The 14,433-nt window shown below is 35.8% G+C and overlaps 1 protein-coding gene across 3 annotated transcripts in view; it reads right to left on the reverse strand.

Moving 5' to 3' along the window:
• The window catches only part of VPS13B (vacuolar protein sorting 13 homolog B), a 520,025-nt gene that overhangs the window by 422,173 nt on the left and 83,419 nt on the right, over positions 1 to 14,433 (reverse strand). For all 3 annotated transcript variants that reach the window (XM_072410846.1, XM_072410847.1, XM_072410848.1), the window contains exon 17: positions 4,217 to 4,401. In XM_072410846.1, coding sequence (XP_072266947.1) covers positions 4,217 to 4,401 — 185 coding nt within the window. The remainder of the gene's footprint in view (positions 1 to 4,216; positions 4,402 to 14,433) is intronic.

The raw sequence follows: 14,433 nt of genomic DNA on the forward strand, positions 1-14,433 counted from the left end.
TTTTTTTTACATGATTGTGTGTTTCAAACTTTTTTTTTTATATTCATGATATCTACTAGACCCTTGTTCGGACATATTTCTGTAACTTTCAGGTCTAAAATGTAAAAAAAAAAATTTCATGAAAAACCGTGTAACGCTTTTGGTACAGAAATCTAGACATCAGTGTAACGCCCAGGAGGTTAAGCACAAGAAAGAAAGCATCCTTGAAGAACTGCAGCTTAAAATAAACATTCTCCAATAAAACACACAATATATAAAATCTTGTTTGCAATATCTTGCACCCTAATCTAGCCAGTGCCTCACTGTGCAAGGAGGATGTTTAGTCTTCCCAGATGTACAGTAAACGCTGAAAAAAGTAAAATTAGCACCACGGGACAAAAAGGAGACAATAGTAGGAACCTATGCAATACCTTCCAATACCTTATTACTTATCGGAACGTCATCATTAGATTTGGGGATTAACTTTAAAGGAGGAAGAAAGGTTGGAATAAAATTTCATTTCATGAGGTCAGGTTCAGAACTGAAAGGACCTGGGTTGTGAGGCTGCCGATTTCATTTCAGGTTGAGCCACATTTGCAATTTTCAACAAAACTTGCTGATGATTAACTGGCAAAACCAGCATCCACTCACTAAATAAGCAGAGCTAATGTCTACCTATGGTGTAAGTTACAAAAGCAGCATGAAGTAGCAATCAAAAGGCAACAGCCAGAATGTACCACAATCCAATTGTTGTGGACCAAGGTCCTATCCTATATTAAGAAAGTACTGAACCTACAGTTGATAATGGAACCTCTTCTATGTGTGTTTTTGGAACTGGGATGTACAGGTATGCAAACTGGCTAGGGGGACAAAAGACTGGATATCCTTGTGTTTACTGGCTTCCCGTAGGGCAATAATGCTACAGTGGATTCAGCCAGATCCACCCCGGTTGAAACTGATAGAATCTTCAATGAATATGTTTTACTGTAGGGATTTGTTAGAGGTGGCAGATGCAGATGACAAAGCTGTGACAACATTTTTTGATAAATGGTATGCTTATATGGAATATTCCTTGGAGCCAGCTGAATTGTGCCAAGTCTTGCACCGGTATCGCTATTCTACGTGGCACAATTTACATTTCCTATAAGATCGGGACCCCTATGGGTAGTGACAAGACATACTATTACATAGAGATGACATGGAAATAGAAAAAAAAAATTAAGAAATAGTTGATGCTAGTTTACCAGAACAGAAAAGTTTCCCTTCCTCTTTTCCCACCCCGAGTTTTGGCTGTTTTTATTTTGGTTCAATGGTTTATGAACCTGTGTTCTTTTTTCTTTTTTAATTTTGAGTATTGTTTGGCAAAAGGAAAATTTTAGAAAATGGAAGACACAGTCAGACATGACGTGATTTTGTTCATTTGTTTAATTCTTATACAACAAGGAACGGACACACACGATGTTATACCACTGTACTATGTCGCACTGTTGATACTTGCTATGATTTTTGTATACTGCTGATGTTTTTTTTTTTTGTTTTTTTGTTTTTTTACGGCCCGATCTTTGTAACACTAATCTTGAGCCTGGTATTGTTTGTTCTCTTTTACTCCGGCTTAGTACTGTTCTGATGATATTTTGGTTATTATGTTGTACATTGTCTTTTCTGTGTCTATAAATAAAGTTTATAAAAAAAAGGTAAGAGCCAAAGCACAGTGTCATGCAAATTAATTGTAGGACATGCTACTTGTGTACTTTGCACCATAGGGAGTCACTTGTTCCATCTGTTAATTAGTATGGTTAAGCAAATAAAAATTGCCTTGATCTAGACTAGTTCTAGACATGATTTACTGTAAACAGGCTTACTTTACAGGTAAACTATCTTTTGTCGTTTCATTTTTTTTATTTAAAAATATAATACACAGATATAGAACATGACAATATTTAATAATACCTGCCTTAAATTTTGTCGTCATATATGTAACGACGACAGTTATTGTATTTATTATTTATGAACAGTTGCAGTCTCAAGGAATCCCCTGTTGAAGCTCTGAGAGAGACTCAAATGGCAATTTACCTATATGATCCCATGTGCTATATGTAACATGCGTATCGAGTAAGATAAAGATATTTGTTTTTAGCCTAGGACATTAGCATAGCTGATCGATGTTAAGCCTAGTGCAATTTATTTTTATTTTTCTTGTATTAATAAATCGTTTGTTTAGTATTATTCTACCTAAAAGCCAGTTTTATTTTTGCCCTTTTCCATGAATATGGTAAACCAGACAAGTTGCATAGAGTTTAAACATTCCAAGACTTATTTAAGGAAAATGCCAAAAAATAATAGACTTTGCCTACAGCCAAAAAGTGCTTTTCAGGTGGTGGTTCTAGCCTTCTGTCATTCATACTCTAAGAAATAGATTTACTAAGAACATATGTGAAATTTAGAACACAGTACAATTCAAATGTAGGCAAAGGTAGTTGCATTAAGAAAGGGAAAAGCAAGGAACAGAAAAATGGGAAAACTCAGAAAATTCAAGGAGTTCATTTTTGTGTTCATTTTTTTTTTTACTTTGCTGAAAGGGTATGGGTTTAGATGCTCTTAATCAAAACCTTCCCACAAATCTCAAGTACAATGTACATTTTCATAATGTGTGCATGTTCCATAGAATATGCTTTTCTTGTGCATTTATTGTAAATTTTAGAAGTTAAATGAAAAAAATAAATCCACAGAAATCAAAGCTAATGCCTTCACTTCATTTTAACTAATATAACAGGCCTCGGTCTCTTTAGAAACATTTTATATAGATTTGCTAATTAAAATTATGGCCAATAAAACAAATACGAATGAGAGAAAAGAGAGAAACATTTGCATTTCTCTCCTTTAATACCCCAAGGGGAAAATTAAAAAGTCACACTTTTCAAGATGGATTTGGATAGCATGAACCTGCGGCATTAAGGTACACAAACCCATAAATATGTCCGTCAAATGCCGCCTGCTGGGCACCAATTACGTTTTATTGTTTCGTTCACACGTCTGCTGTTTTGTGCATAATATTTCTGGGTCAATTAACCGACAAATCAAAGGTTTTCTAACACTTTACGTTCACTGCACTGGGCCTCTAAAACACTTGAAATATTTATTTCTTTGGAGCTCCACTTAACCCAGTGTACTTACTATTTATTCCAATGTAAGCAGTCAACCTACATGACTTCCCTTATCTTGAAAGGGTTAACATTAAGGCACAACTAAGCACAATTTAAAAATTAAAAGGCTTGTGTCTTCTACTGGTAACAGTTTAAATCTTTCATTCCTTCATATCTTCTATTCAGTATCCTGACACACTGCAATCTGAATTATACCATCATGTTGGCTAAAAGTTCTCTATGATCTACCCCTATATCTCTTAAGGTCCACTTGAAGAAAACATTTGCCAGAAATTCTATATTCTTTCTGGGTTCCTTTCACCAGTCACCAGAGTTCACCAGTTTTCTTACAAAGTACAAAAATAATGGTATCATATAAGTGCACCCAATTTAAGTGTACAACGTGAGCAATTATATATATTGCAGTAGATGGAAAATGACCCCCCCCCCCCATCAAAACAGGACACAATAGTGTTAATGAAGAGTAGGAAGCATGTGGCAAGGGATGTATTCTCAGAAGTGTTGGGGAAATAAAGATTCAGGCAGATTAATCTACAAACAAGTACCAGAACGAGTAAGTATTAGGTTATAAACTTCAGGTACTACAATGTAACACATTCAGGTACTACAATGAGCCTTCCATAAGATTTAAGGTATGTAGCAATGCCACACTATCTCAAAATATGGAGGTCGATATCCTGACTTCCTTTTGAAAATGCACCTCAAATGAATTGAATAGACTGAGTCAAATATTTGCATCCAGGTGTTCTGACTTTACGTTCTGCAGGTCAAACAGAGATATACTGCATTCCAAGAAGTAGCTTAATGGTCAGGTATGAAGTTTTTTTAGAAAGAAGCCAGCACAATGAAGCCTTTGGTTGTCTCTTACAATATGTCTCCTACATAATGCACTTCTTATCAATACAAGTTTATAAACTACATTCAGTTACAAAATATTTGTACACATTCTAAACGAACCACGAATTTAATCAGAATAAACTATACATGCCAAACTATATTATGCAATTGCAGAAAATATTTGAGAATTAACAAACATGTGAAAATAGCTATCTTAATAACAAAAGGGAACTCACCGGTTGTTGGGAAGACTTCATTGAGCAGAGCTTCAGTTAGACCTGGACTCCCAGAACTGTTTGTACCAAATGACCAACTATAGCCGATCACATGAAGTAGAAGAGTTTGCGCTCTTGTGGCTTGAATGGTCAGACTTGGAAGTTCAAAAATGTATTCTGTAACTGGAACATGGGTGCGCTTTGTCCTGTAAAAGAAGCAAAATATTATTATAAATATTAGTATTTACATTGCTTCTACTAGTTATTTTGTTCTACCATCAGACATTTTACATACTCAATCCAGCCTCTCTAACTTGGAGGAACCCTTCAAATAACTTTCAGGTCTTCAAGGACCCCCTTCTATAATTACTATATCCACAGCTTAACAGTATATTAGCCTGGTCAATGGGATGAATATTACCCCTTTAGAAAGCCGAAGGGATCATTGGTGTCAGGTAAACTGACCTGAGAGGAACAAATTGCTCATTGCTAAAGGAACCCCCAGAAACCTCTGAAGGAACTCTGGTTGAGAAACCTAACTTTACATCCATTTAGCTTAGATGTAAGGTAGTACAGCTTGCCGGGATGGTTTATGCTTCACTATACAACCAATTTATTCATGCAGTAACATGCAACAATGGCCACAAATTAGTAATAGGCTTCCTTCACTTTAGGTTCTGGCTCCTTAGAGTTAGTCTCAGTCAACTGCACAGAAACAAAAAAAAGTAGCATAGTAGAGTTCTGGTTTACTTATTGACTTTATTCATCATAGCACAATCTATACAAGCTCCTCCTCAAATGAGTTTCACACATAAGCATTATGTTTTGATTTTTAAAGTTGATCCTGATACAAGAATTCAGAGTAAGGCAAATTTTTTTTTCCAATCTACATCATATACCTGCTAAATTCAAGTCGAATGTTAAAAAAAAAAATAAAATAAAAAAAAGTGGGGGAGGGGGAGGAAGTAAATGGTGTTTGAGATTTGTCCTCACTAATATACCGCTATAATAATAAACAGACCAGTCAAACAATGTTCTATTATCTTTGCAAAATGAATTTGATTTGCTGCACTTTGAAGCCTATATAGCTTCTATAAGCAGTACAAATGGAAAAAGGAATGTGAAGAGTGATAATTTACAGCAAGCAAACAAATGGTTATTCCACTTAGCAAACTGAACAATTTGCAGTCAGTGTATCAGATTGCTTATCCTTATTCATTGTTTAGCTAGAAAAAGAAGAAATGATTATAAAGGGCAGCATGGTAGCTCAGAGGTACCACTCTGGCCTTTAAAGCACTAGGTCCCAGGTCCAAATCTCGGCCAAGTCCCTATCTGCATGGAGTTTGCATGGGTTTCCTTCGAGTTCTCCGGTTTCCTCCCACATTCCAAAAATATGAGTTAGGTTAAATGGCTTCCCTCCAAAATTGGCCTTAGACTGTATTAAAGACATATGACTAAGGTGGAGATATTAGATTGTGAGCCCCTTTGAGGGACAGCTAGTGACCTGACTTTGTAAAATGTTGGCGCTAAATAAATACTGTATAATAATAATATCACCATTTACCATTCTAAATTATCCATTTCACAACTCCACATTTACTAGCATCTTTTAAATTTCAAAACTGGTCACGCAGCATGTTTCACAACAACTTTATTAGTGGAAACTCTGTCCAAAAACCTAAATATACAGTTTAAACATAATTAACGGAATATTGTATGTTGATGTTTTATCCATCAACTGTGTAAATTCACAAAACTTTCTCAAATTGAAATTACTGGCAAACCATGCTCACTTTATCCTCTCTTCTGTACGATCCCTATAGGATACACATCAAAGTAATGGGCAAATTGAAACATATAAGGTCAAGGGTTGTGACCTTGCCTCAGATTGTGTGGCACTGCATTGCACTTTATAACCACAGCAGGTTTTTTTCCCCCCTAAATGACAGTGATTCCATGTCTGGCCATGCACACTTATATTGCTGCTCATAGAAATCAATTTATTAATGATCGCTTTGTAAAACCAGATTGCAGTTCTGCAGCTGAAATCTTGGCTTCCGGTGTTTATAATCCAGAAAGATGCCAGAAAAATGGACCAGTCAATCGTACTTGAAGAAAAGGGTCAGCAAAGGAGGAAGCAAATTTCCGTTGAAATTGAAAATCCCTGTTAAACTGTCTTCCCTTTGGATGAACTTTTAACATATAAGTGTTAAATGCAGCTACAGTGTCCAGCCAGCAACTGCTCTTAAGAGGCTTACCGTGTCCTAATAACAACCTCATCTCCTATTATGTCACATGTCTGAATTTATCACTCCATCAATAAAAGGCAGACTCATGGAAGCCTGTGACCCTATGGTTCAAGTCCCCACACCATCACTTCAATAATTTTAACTAAAACGTTTTCTTCACGCTGGAATTCTTGGCATACATTAGTAAAAAGGACTGAATTTCCTCCACAGGGATACAAACATCTGTAAACTTCATACTAAGCTATACAACATATCACTTAGATTTACTACAATGCAACGGTCAGGAGAAATAAGCATCATCTTCTGGCAATCTGTACAGATGTCATGCAAAGACACAATACTGAATGTTGTCCAGGCCATCAATAATTCTGACACACTTTTTTGTTTTTAGTAAAAAATAGGAAATATGCCCCTGTTACAAAACTGTTTCTAGAGTATATTAGTGTGTGTTTATGGTGATGCTATGTCATCTTAGCTCATCTAAAGATCAAAAATATGACAAAAGGATAATGTAGATGGGGAAGGACATCTTACTTGATTACATGATGAAGAACTACATAGAGTCAAAAAGTTGAACGGCAGCCAATGCTTGTGTTTTAATTTTTAGTAGACCAAAAGCTGGCCAAAGTAATAATCTCTCATGCTGTGTACATGCACACTGGAAACTCTCTCTTCTGAATATTGCAGTAAAGAATATCTTGAGATTGCTTGGGTGCTAGTAGGCCATCCCACTTTCCTAGTTTAAGAAATTATGTGGACGGGTAGACCCCTAAATCTTGCTAGCATCCTCCTAATATATACCAGGAATGGAGACGTTTTTCTGTTTCTCAATAAAAGTGGAACTGGCTTACCTGTACCCTTATAAGTGGACTACCATTGATCTATTTTGCAATCCCTAGCTGTCATGTTGAGTTGAAAATGTCTAAGAGGAACAGATCATGAATTCTGTGCTCCCTTATATATTTTTGGAGTTTTGTGTAGAATTTGAAATCACCCTTCTAATTTGCTTATCTTGTTTAACATCTCCACATCTGATCCTATTGAAGTTCCATGTCCTTATCTAGGAAATTATGTATATTTATTATCATAGATTAATAAAAGATGGGATGAAAAATCCTAGTGCTACAAACTGCTAGCAACATCAAGGCCAGACACACTTCACTGCTGTGTGCAGTCCACTCTATGTTTTTAGTACGGCTAAGAAAGTAACATTACAGCTGATCCAAACTACATAAGGGTAATTTGTGGTGTGAAACACTGGCTAGTATATCACTCCAAAAGCCCTACTTAAAATAAAAATCAATATAAAATATGCCTCCCAAAAGGTCAATAAACTACATACAGATAATTAAAAACTGTAAAAATGTATGAAAATCCAAAATTAAATATTTTCTTATTGAGGATTTAAATAATCTCTAAGGAAATAAAGCAATGAAGACTTCTGTTTTCTTTTTCTGTTCCTATAAAATAAGCAAAGGCACGTACCACATTAGAAGCCGTATCATGTGTGCAGCAAATGCCTTCAATAAAACTTTCATTAATTGGGAATGGCATCATATAAAAGACTAAAAAAAAGAGGGGGGCCTATGGCTTCTTGATGGTTAAATGTAAAGAATATTGTTAAGGAAATCCATTAAAGGGAATCTGTAGTTTTAATGATGTGAACAGGCAGCAGGCTGTTAATGTAAGCACTCACAGGTACATTGCACACATGAATGTGTCCTATCGTTTGGTCAGTGAGGATCAAAAAAAGAAACCAAACAAAGCAACAACACTACAGATGAGGTTCATAATTCTGCTTTACAGAACCGGCATTTCAGAGCTTCCTACATGCCATATAAGAGTAAGTACAGATGTAGAATCTTATACACACTGTGTTAAAATTAAATATAAAGAGCTCTATTATTTACTCTTTATGAATAATTCCCCCATTACACTTTCCTCATTACAGTTAGTTTTATTTTGACCAAAATATATAAAATCCCCAACCCCACCCAGTGTCTGGCAAGTCCTACGTGGTCAATTTGTATTTGCAAAAAATTGATGATTTATGGTTTACCTGCAAAGTCCTAGACCACAACCAGGTAAATTATTACATATAAATAGCAACATACATCTTCGCTGTATCCTAGCAAACGTTTCACTGTTCTTGCCTGGCTATTAGTCAGGATCACTATGGCAGAATCACTATGAGGGACATAACAAGGAGATTAAGTAAAAGTTATAAAGCACGATAGTTCAATAGGATTGTATTCTATTCCTCAACTAAAAGCTGCTCTATTACATTAGAAACAAATGTGATATTGCTATACAAAAAGTTGCACACCTTAAGGCCCATTTTAAGGCTTGTGGTCAAAAAATGACCAGTTAGCAGGTCCTAGCTTTTACAGTTCAGCTTTAAAAGTTTTTGGTCTCAATGACAGTGTTTAAGAATTGCTTTGTGGTACAGCTGAGTGTGGTCGTGCTGTAGTACACCCCTCCAAAGAATGAAAATCAATCGTATGTCCAAAAGCAACTTGTCGCTTTCTGGGAACTGCATTGCAATCCACCAAACATACAGTCATATGCCAACTCAAGAACGAAACAGCGAGGTTGAGCCTGAGGTAAACCAATGCCTAAGGCATTCATACTGACCTTAAAGCTATGTTGAGACCGACGGAGGGAATAGGCTTGCCAGCCACATAGGACGCCTGTACCCCTGCATTAGTTCTTAAACAATCTAGTTAGTTTTACAACACTGAACTGCTCACTGCCATCCCCATTCATTCACTATGGGCTGCAGCAAGTGAGACACAACATGTAGCTTCTTACCATAGGAAGTAGTTCAGGTAAGCAAGGAAGCAGTAACTGTACTACAACTTGACAGTCTGAATATAACCATAGCAGATAATTATGGTACGACATCCTAAAAACTGTTACACAGACATGCAAGCCTGATCATTTCCATCAAGCACATTTTTAGTATCACACAGGCATGATTTGTTTGTTTGTTTGTTTTTTTTGAACAAGTCATTAGGAACAATTATCACGTGCTATAATAGCTACACTCAAACAAAACAATTCATGTCTACAGAACAAAGGAGATATAAACACAACAAACAAGCCTCCTTTTTAATTATGATGAAAAACACAGTGAAGTGAAGACATATATGCCACACATGAGATTTTTAACGTCACGCTTAGGCCACCACAAACCACATTAGAAAAGCTAGACGTGAGAAACTTGTTTCCAAGCACATATTTCTAGCCGATAGTTTGTTCCTAAAGAATATTTGCATCTCACGTCCAAACATCTTCATTACACTCTAAGCCATGTGTTGAGATGTTACTTTAATGGAATTAGCATTTGGCACCTTGAAACCTCTAACTGGGTTAACTGCTTGTAGAATACTGTAAAGCAAAATAAAAATTGCCTATTTTACTTTTCAAATTTTCCTTTGTTCCCAAGTTAAATTATGGGAAATGTATTCATATTCAGGCTTTACTACTCAGTCATTTGTCAAAAACAAGCAAACATTGAACTAAAATCCCTTTTTGCACTTTTAGGTGTCTTCAATGCATATCAATCTTAGGTTAAAGCAGACCTAAACTAAAAGTTTTTACTTTACTTTAAAGGGTAGACAACCCTTATATGTAAAGTAAAAACAATTTTTTTTTTTTTTTTTTTTTTTTTTAAAGAGGGTGAAGCATGGCTCCTTTATTTCCTCATGGCTGTGGCACACTCATTGGTTTTTCAATAAATTATAATAACTCATCAGATGATGACCAGAACGGCAAAAATATTACAGCTGTCTAAATATATTTAAACTACGGAGATCAACATTACATATAGGTCTCTAAGGAGAGATACCATAAACAACACAACAGACTTCTGGTGACATAAAATACTTATTATGAGCATACAACTGGTAGCAATAGTTAGCCGACGATAGCAAGTCTTCATGCTCTGTTATTTCTTTATTTTAAATAGCTTAGTTTCTTCATTTAAAAAAAATTAAATGTGAAAATTAAAAAAAAAAAAAAAAACCCTTTTTCAAATAACCTAACCTATACCAGAAGCATAACTTCAGTGTCATTTTGAACAGAATTATTTATAACACCACATATTTTGTATTTAACTACCTTTTCTTTGTGTTAAAACAATTTATTAAAATAAAAAATAAAACGCAATTCTTTTGTCTTAATGTCTATAGCTTACATACAAATTAAAAAATGTTGCAAGACATTTTTTTGGGGGGGGGACTAGTTTGACCATGTATTTTCAATTAACTTACCTGCCCTCATTTTGTTGAGGCCTTCCTGACTGACCAGACTGGATTGACTTATCTCTTGCACATGCTGGAAAACACAGCATTGTACACCAAGCAATGCATAAACAGCAAATTTCAGAACAAATTTCTAACAGAAAGGTAGGATGTGATTTATTGCAGAAGGGTCATTGCTTAAAGAAATCTGTCTGTTCACAATTACTTATTTGATTTTTTTAAATAAAAAGTTTAATTCCACTGTAAGGAATGGCAAAGGTATTGCCAAATGAACAGTAAACACATTTTTAACATAGTTCTGTTTTACAAAAGGTATACAAATACAATAATAGGCCTCACAAAGAGCAGAAACTGACAGGATCTACACCTTTTTAATAGAAAAACACTTTCCTATATTATATTGACTAGGCAAACAGGAAGCTACCCAACTCTAGTATTTAGGTTTATATAAAGTTAAGACTATTCAATATGCATATATACACACATATTTATACTAGAAATACTGCTTGAGAGCAAAAAGATCAGATCCATCACTTAAAAAAAAAAAAAAAAGAAAAGCCAAGTGGATGGTATTTGCCATTTCACCAAGAGGCTAGAACTGCTTTGTAAAATCTGGCAGTCTGCAAAAACGTACATTTCTGGATATTACTAATACTTCCTTTCAAAGCTCTGTGGGCAGAAATCATGAATCTGAGATTGAGTATTAACTTGCTATAACTTTTAACAGTCACATTAATCTTGTGCAGACAGATTGCTCCGTCTCATGCAGGACCCCTACAACAGGAAATTCTTAAAGCTGCAGAAAAACTAGCCACAAAATGGATTAGAAGACTGTGAAAATGGGAATACATTGCAGACATTACTCAGGTCTAGTTGAAGACAGACAGTTACATCAAAGTGTGTTTCGGAAAGCAGTTTGAAAAGCTTAACCAATTTTCTGTGAGGCTGGCTAGAGATCTCTCCTCACCTGTTTCTTGGTCAGCTTTACAATCTACTTAATAACCTATGTTTTAACCATTTTCTTGAGTTCAAATTTAAGCATAAAGGTGAACATATAGGGATAAATACACAGAGAAGGATGAAGCATTGTTTACCCCTAATTATGAGCACATTCAAAAATTTACTGTGTTGTGCAAAATGGGGATGCAGAAACAAATAACAGAAGATAAAGGGTTACCTTGAGAGTTAAAAAAAAAAAAAAAGCTTGGTGAAATATTTTAGTAGAAATTTTTCCTTTATCAGAACAGAACCTGCAACTACATAATGACCCTGCTAATCAAGGTGGCCGAAGATCACAACGAGGAAGAGAAGAAGACAGCAGAATCCTGCGACAGTCTCTTCATTGGCTTCCATTTTAGCTTAGAATCAATTTCAAGCTCCTATGCTTTGCCTTTCAATCCCTCCATAGTTCTTGTCCCACTTACCTTTCTGAATGGATTGAAAAATACTCCCCTAGACACTCTCTTTTCTCCTTCAATGACTTACTAACGACTTTTTCACTCATAACCTCATCACACGCACGGCTCCAAGACTTTTGTAGAGCTGCCCCCACTCTCTGGAATGGTCTTCCACAGACTTCAAATTGCTCCTACTTTCTGCTCATTTAAAACAGCCCTTAAAACTCATTTTTTCAAACTTGCCCACCCATCTTCTTCAGTCTCTAAAAAACCCCACTCTTTACCCACTATTCTATATCCTCCTTCCTGGTGTGTGCTGCTTTCCTCACCTCTTAGATTGTAAGCTCCTCGGGGCAGGGTCCTCTCCTCCTCCTGTCTGTCACTGTGTATCATTTGCAACCCCTATTTAATGTACAACACCTCGTAATATGTTTGCGCTATATAAATACAGCTCTAGTGGCTGAAATTACTCTGCTTTCACTTTCAGGAGCTGAAGAGAGAGGCCAATGAGACAAAGGAAGGTAAAGATAAACAGCTTCAGAAGCATTACAGTTCACAGGTTGCCTGCATAAGCAAAGCACAGATTTACTTAAATTAACAAGTGTCATTCATTCCTCTAATCAAATAAAATGACTTCAAAAATAGGGTATTCTACGATACTCAAAGTTACTAAACGAATTGGATGGTACTTGATAAAGGTCAATGTCATACAGGTGATATTTGAAGCTGTATAGGAACAGAAAATCCACCAATTTGTTGTCTTTATATAACTTTTTTTCTGTTTACTGAATAAACAAGGGGATTTCTTTGAAGTATGGAGATTAAAGACGGCCATACACGGGAAATTCATAAGAGAGGGTCTTAAATTACTTTTTACTTATGTATGTTTACTTATGTATGTTAGGTAACATGGACACGCGCGATTCTGGAAAATTTAAATATAAATACCTTAAATAGCCTGGAAGCCCCTTTTTTTACCATTTATATAATTTAGTTTAAATTTAATTTAGATATAAAGTAGAAAACAAAAAAAGGTAGAAAAAAAATTAAAACACAAATAAACGTCTGTAAAATTTAGATTGTCTTAGGTATTTAACACTGTATTAAAAAAACCTAAAATAAATAAATAAATAAATAAATAAAGCCTGTGTATTTTCTAATACAATGTGCCTCTTTGGCTACGTACACATTAAAATGTTGTCGTTGGAAAGGTTCTTTCATGTTCCTTTCTAATGCCAAAAGACTGAAAGATACAAGAATGAGTGCTGTACATACAGCACCTTTCTGCCCTGTGGAGAGGGGAGGAGGGAGAACGAGCGAGTGGCACCTCGCTGTGCTCTCTCCCCTTCACTTGCATTACGGTCATTCTTCTTACGTTGAACCACTACGTCGGGAGGCTGCTCTACACATCAGATTCTCTAATGTTTCAGGGCTAGTATCAGAAATCGGACGAGAATCATCTGACATGTGTACCTAGCCTTAGTGTCAACTGTGTATCTATGGCAAAGCCTGAACATAGAAGAATACAAACACCATTATATCTACACCCTGTTTAGTAGGTGTTGTACAATCACCATATGTGAAAACAATTCAGGTAGCAGGAAGCTTCCAGATAGCTCCGATATCAAGTGAAGCAACTGTAGATAAACTGTCCCAAACTAATCTGTACATTTCACTTACTATATCCTACAGAAACTGCACACATCTCAGCACAATCTGATCTTCACTTTGATGTTCTTCAAGGAGTTTACTGGAAGTTCACAAAAGGCTCACCCAACTGATCTGCTACCACAGTAATTACAACTTATCTAACCAATGCAAAGGATGTTAGCATGAGTGTAAACATTTTTTTCAACCTTCATCTTAAAAGATAAGGATTAATGAAAGCTTTTGTATGGTGTGACCCTTAAAATAAACAAGGAAGTGACATGAGATAAGCTCAGTAGTGCTAGACTCCTAGCAGGGTGAATAGAATCAAGTGAAAGCAAACAGTCCAGTAACACCTTCTCTGCAATATGCACCAAATGAAACCCAACAAGCGATTTATTGAACTGAAAATTTAATTTATAAAAGTGTGTGTGTGTGTGTGTAAAAACAATCCCAATCTTCTTTACCAATCTTATTCTTTCTTTAAGGTTCTTGGTAATCGCTTATGAACAGCTCTCTTAGAGTGCCACCACAGCATTTCAATTGGGATGAGGTTTGGATTTTGATTGTACTACTGCAATACCTTAAGTAATGTAGTGACCCATTTTGGGCCAAGCTTTAGCTGTCGCACAAATAGCCTCACATTTGAATCTATCATACATTCCAGAGGAACAGTCAAC

Source organism: Pyxicephalus adspersus, chromosome 5 (assembly GCF_032062135.1).
Source record: "Pyxicephalus adspersus chromosome 5, UCB_Pads_2.0, whole genome shotgun sequence".
Lineage (NCBI taxonomy): Eukaryota > Metazoa > Chordata > Amphibia > Anura > Pyxicephalidae > Pyxicephalus > Pyxicephalus adspersus.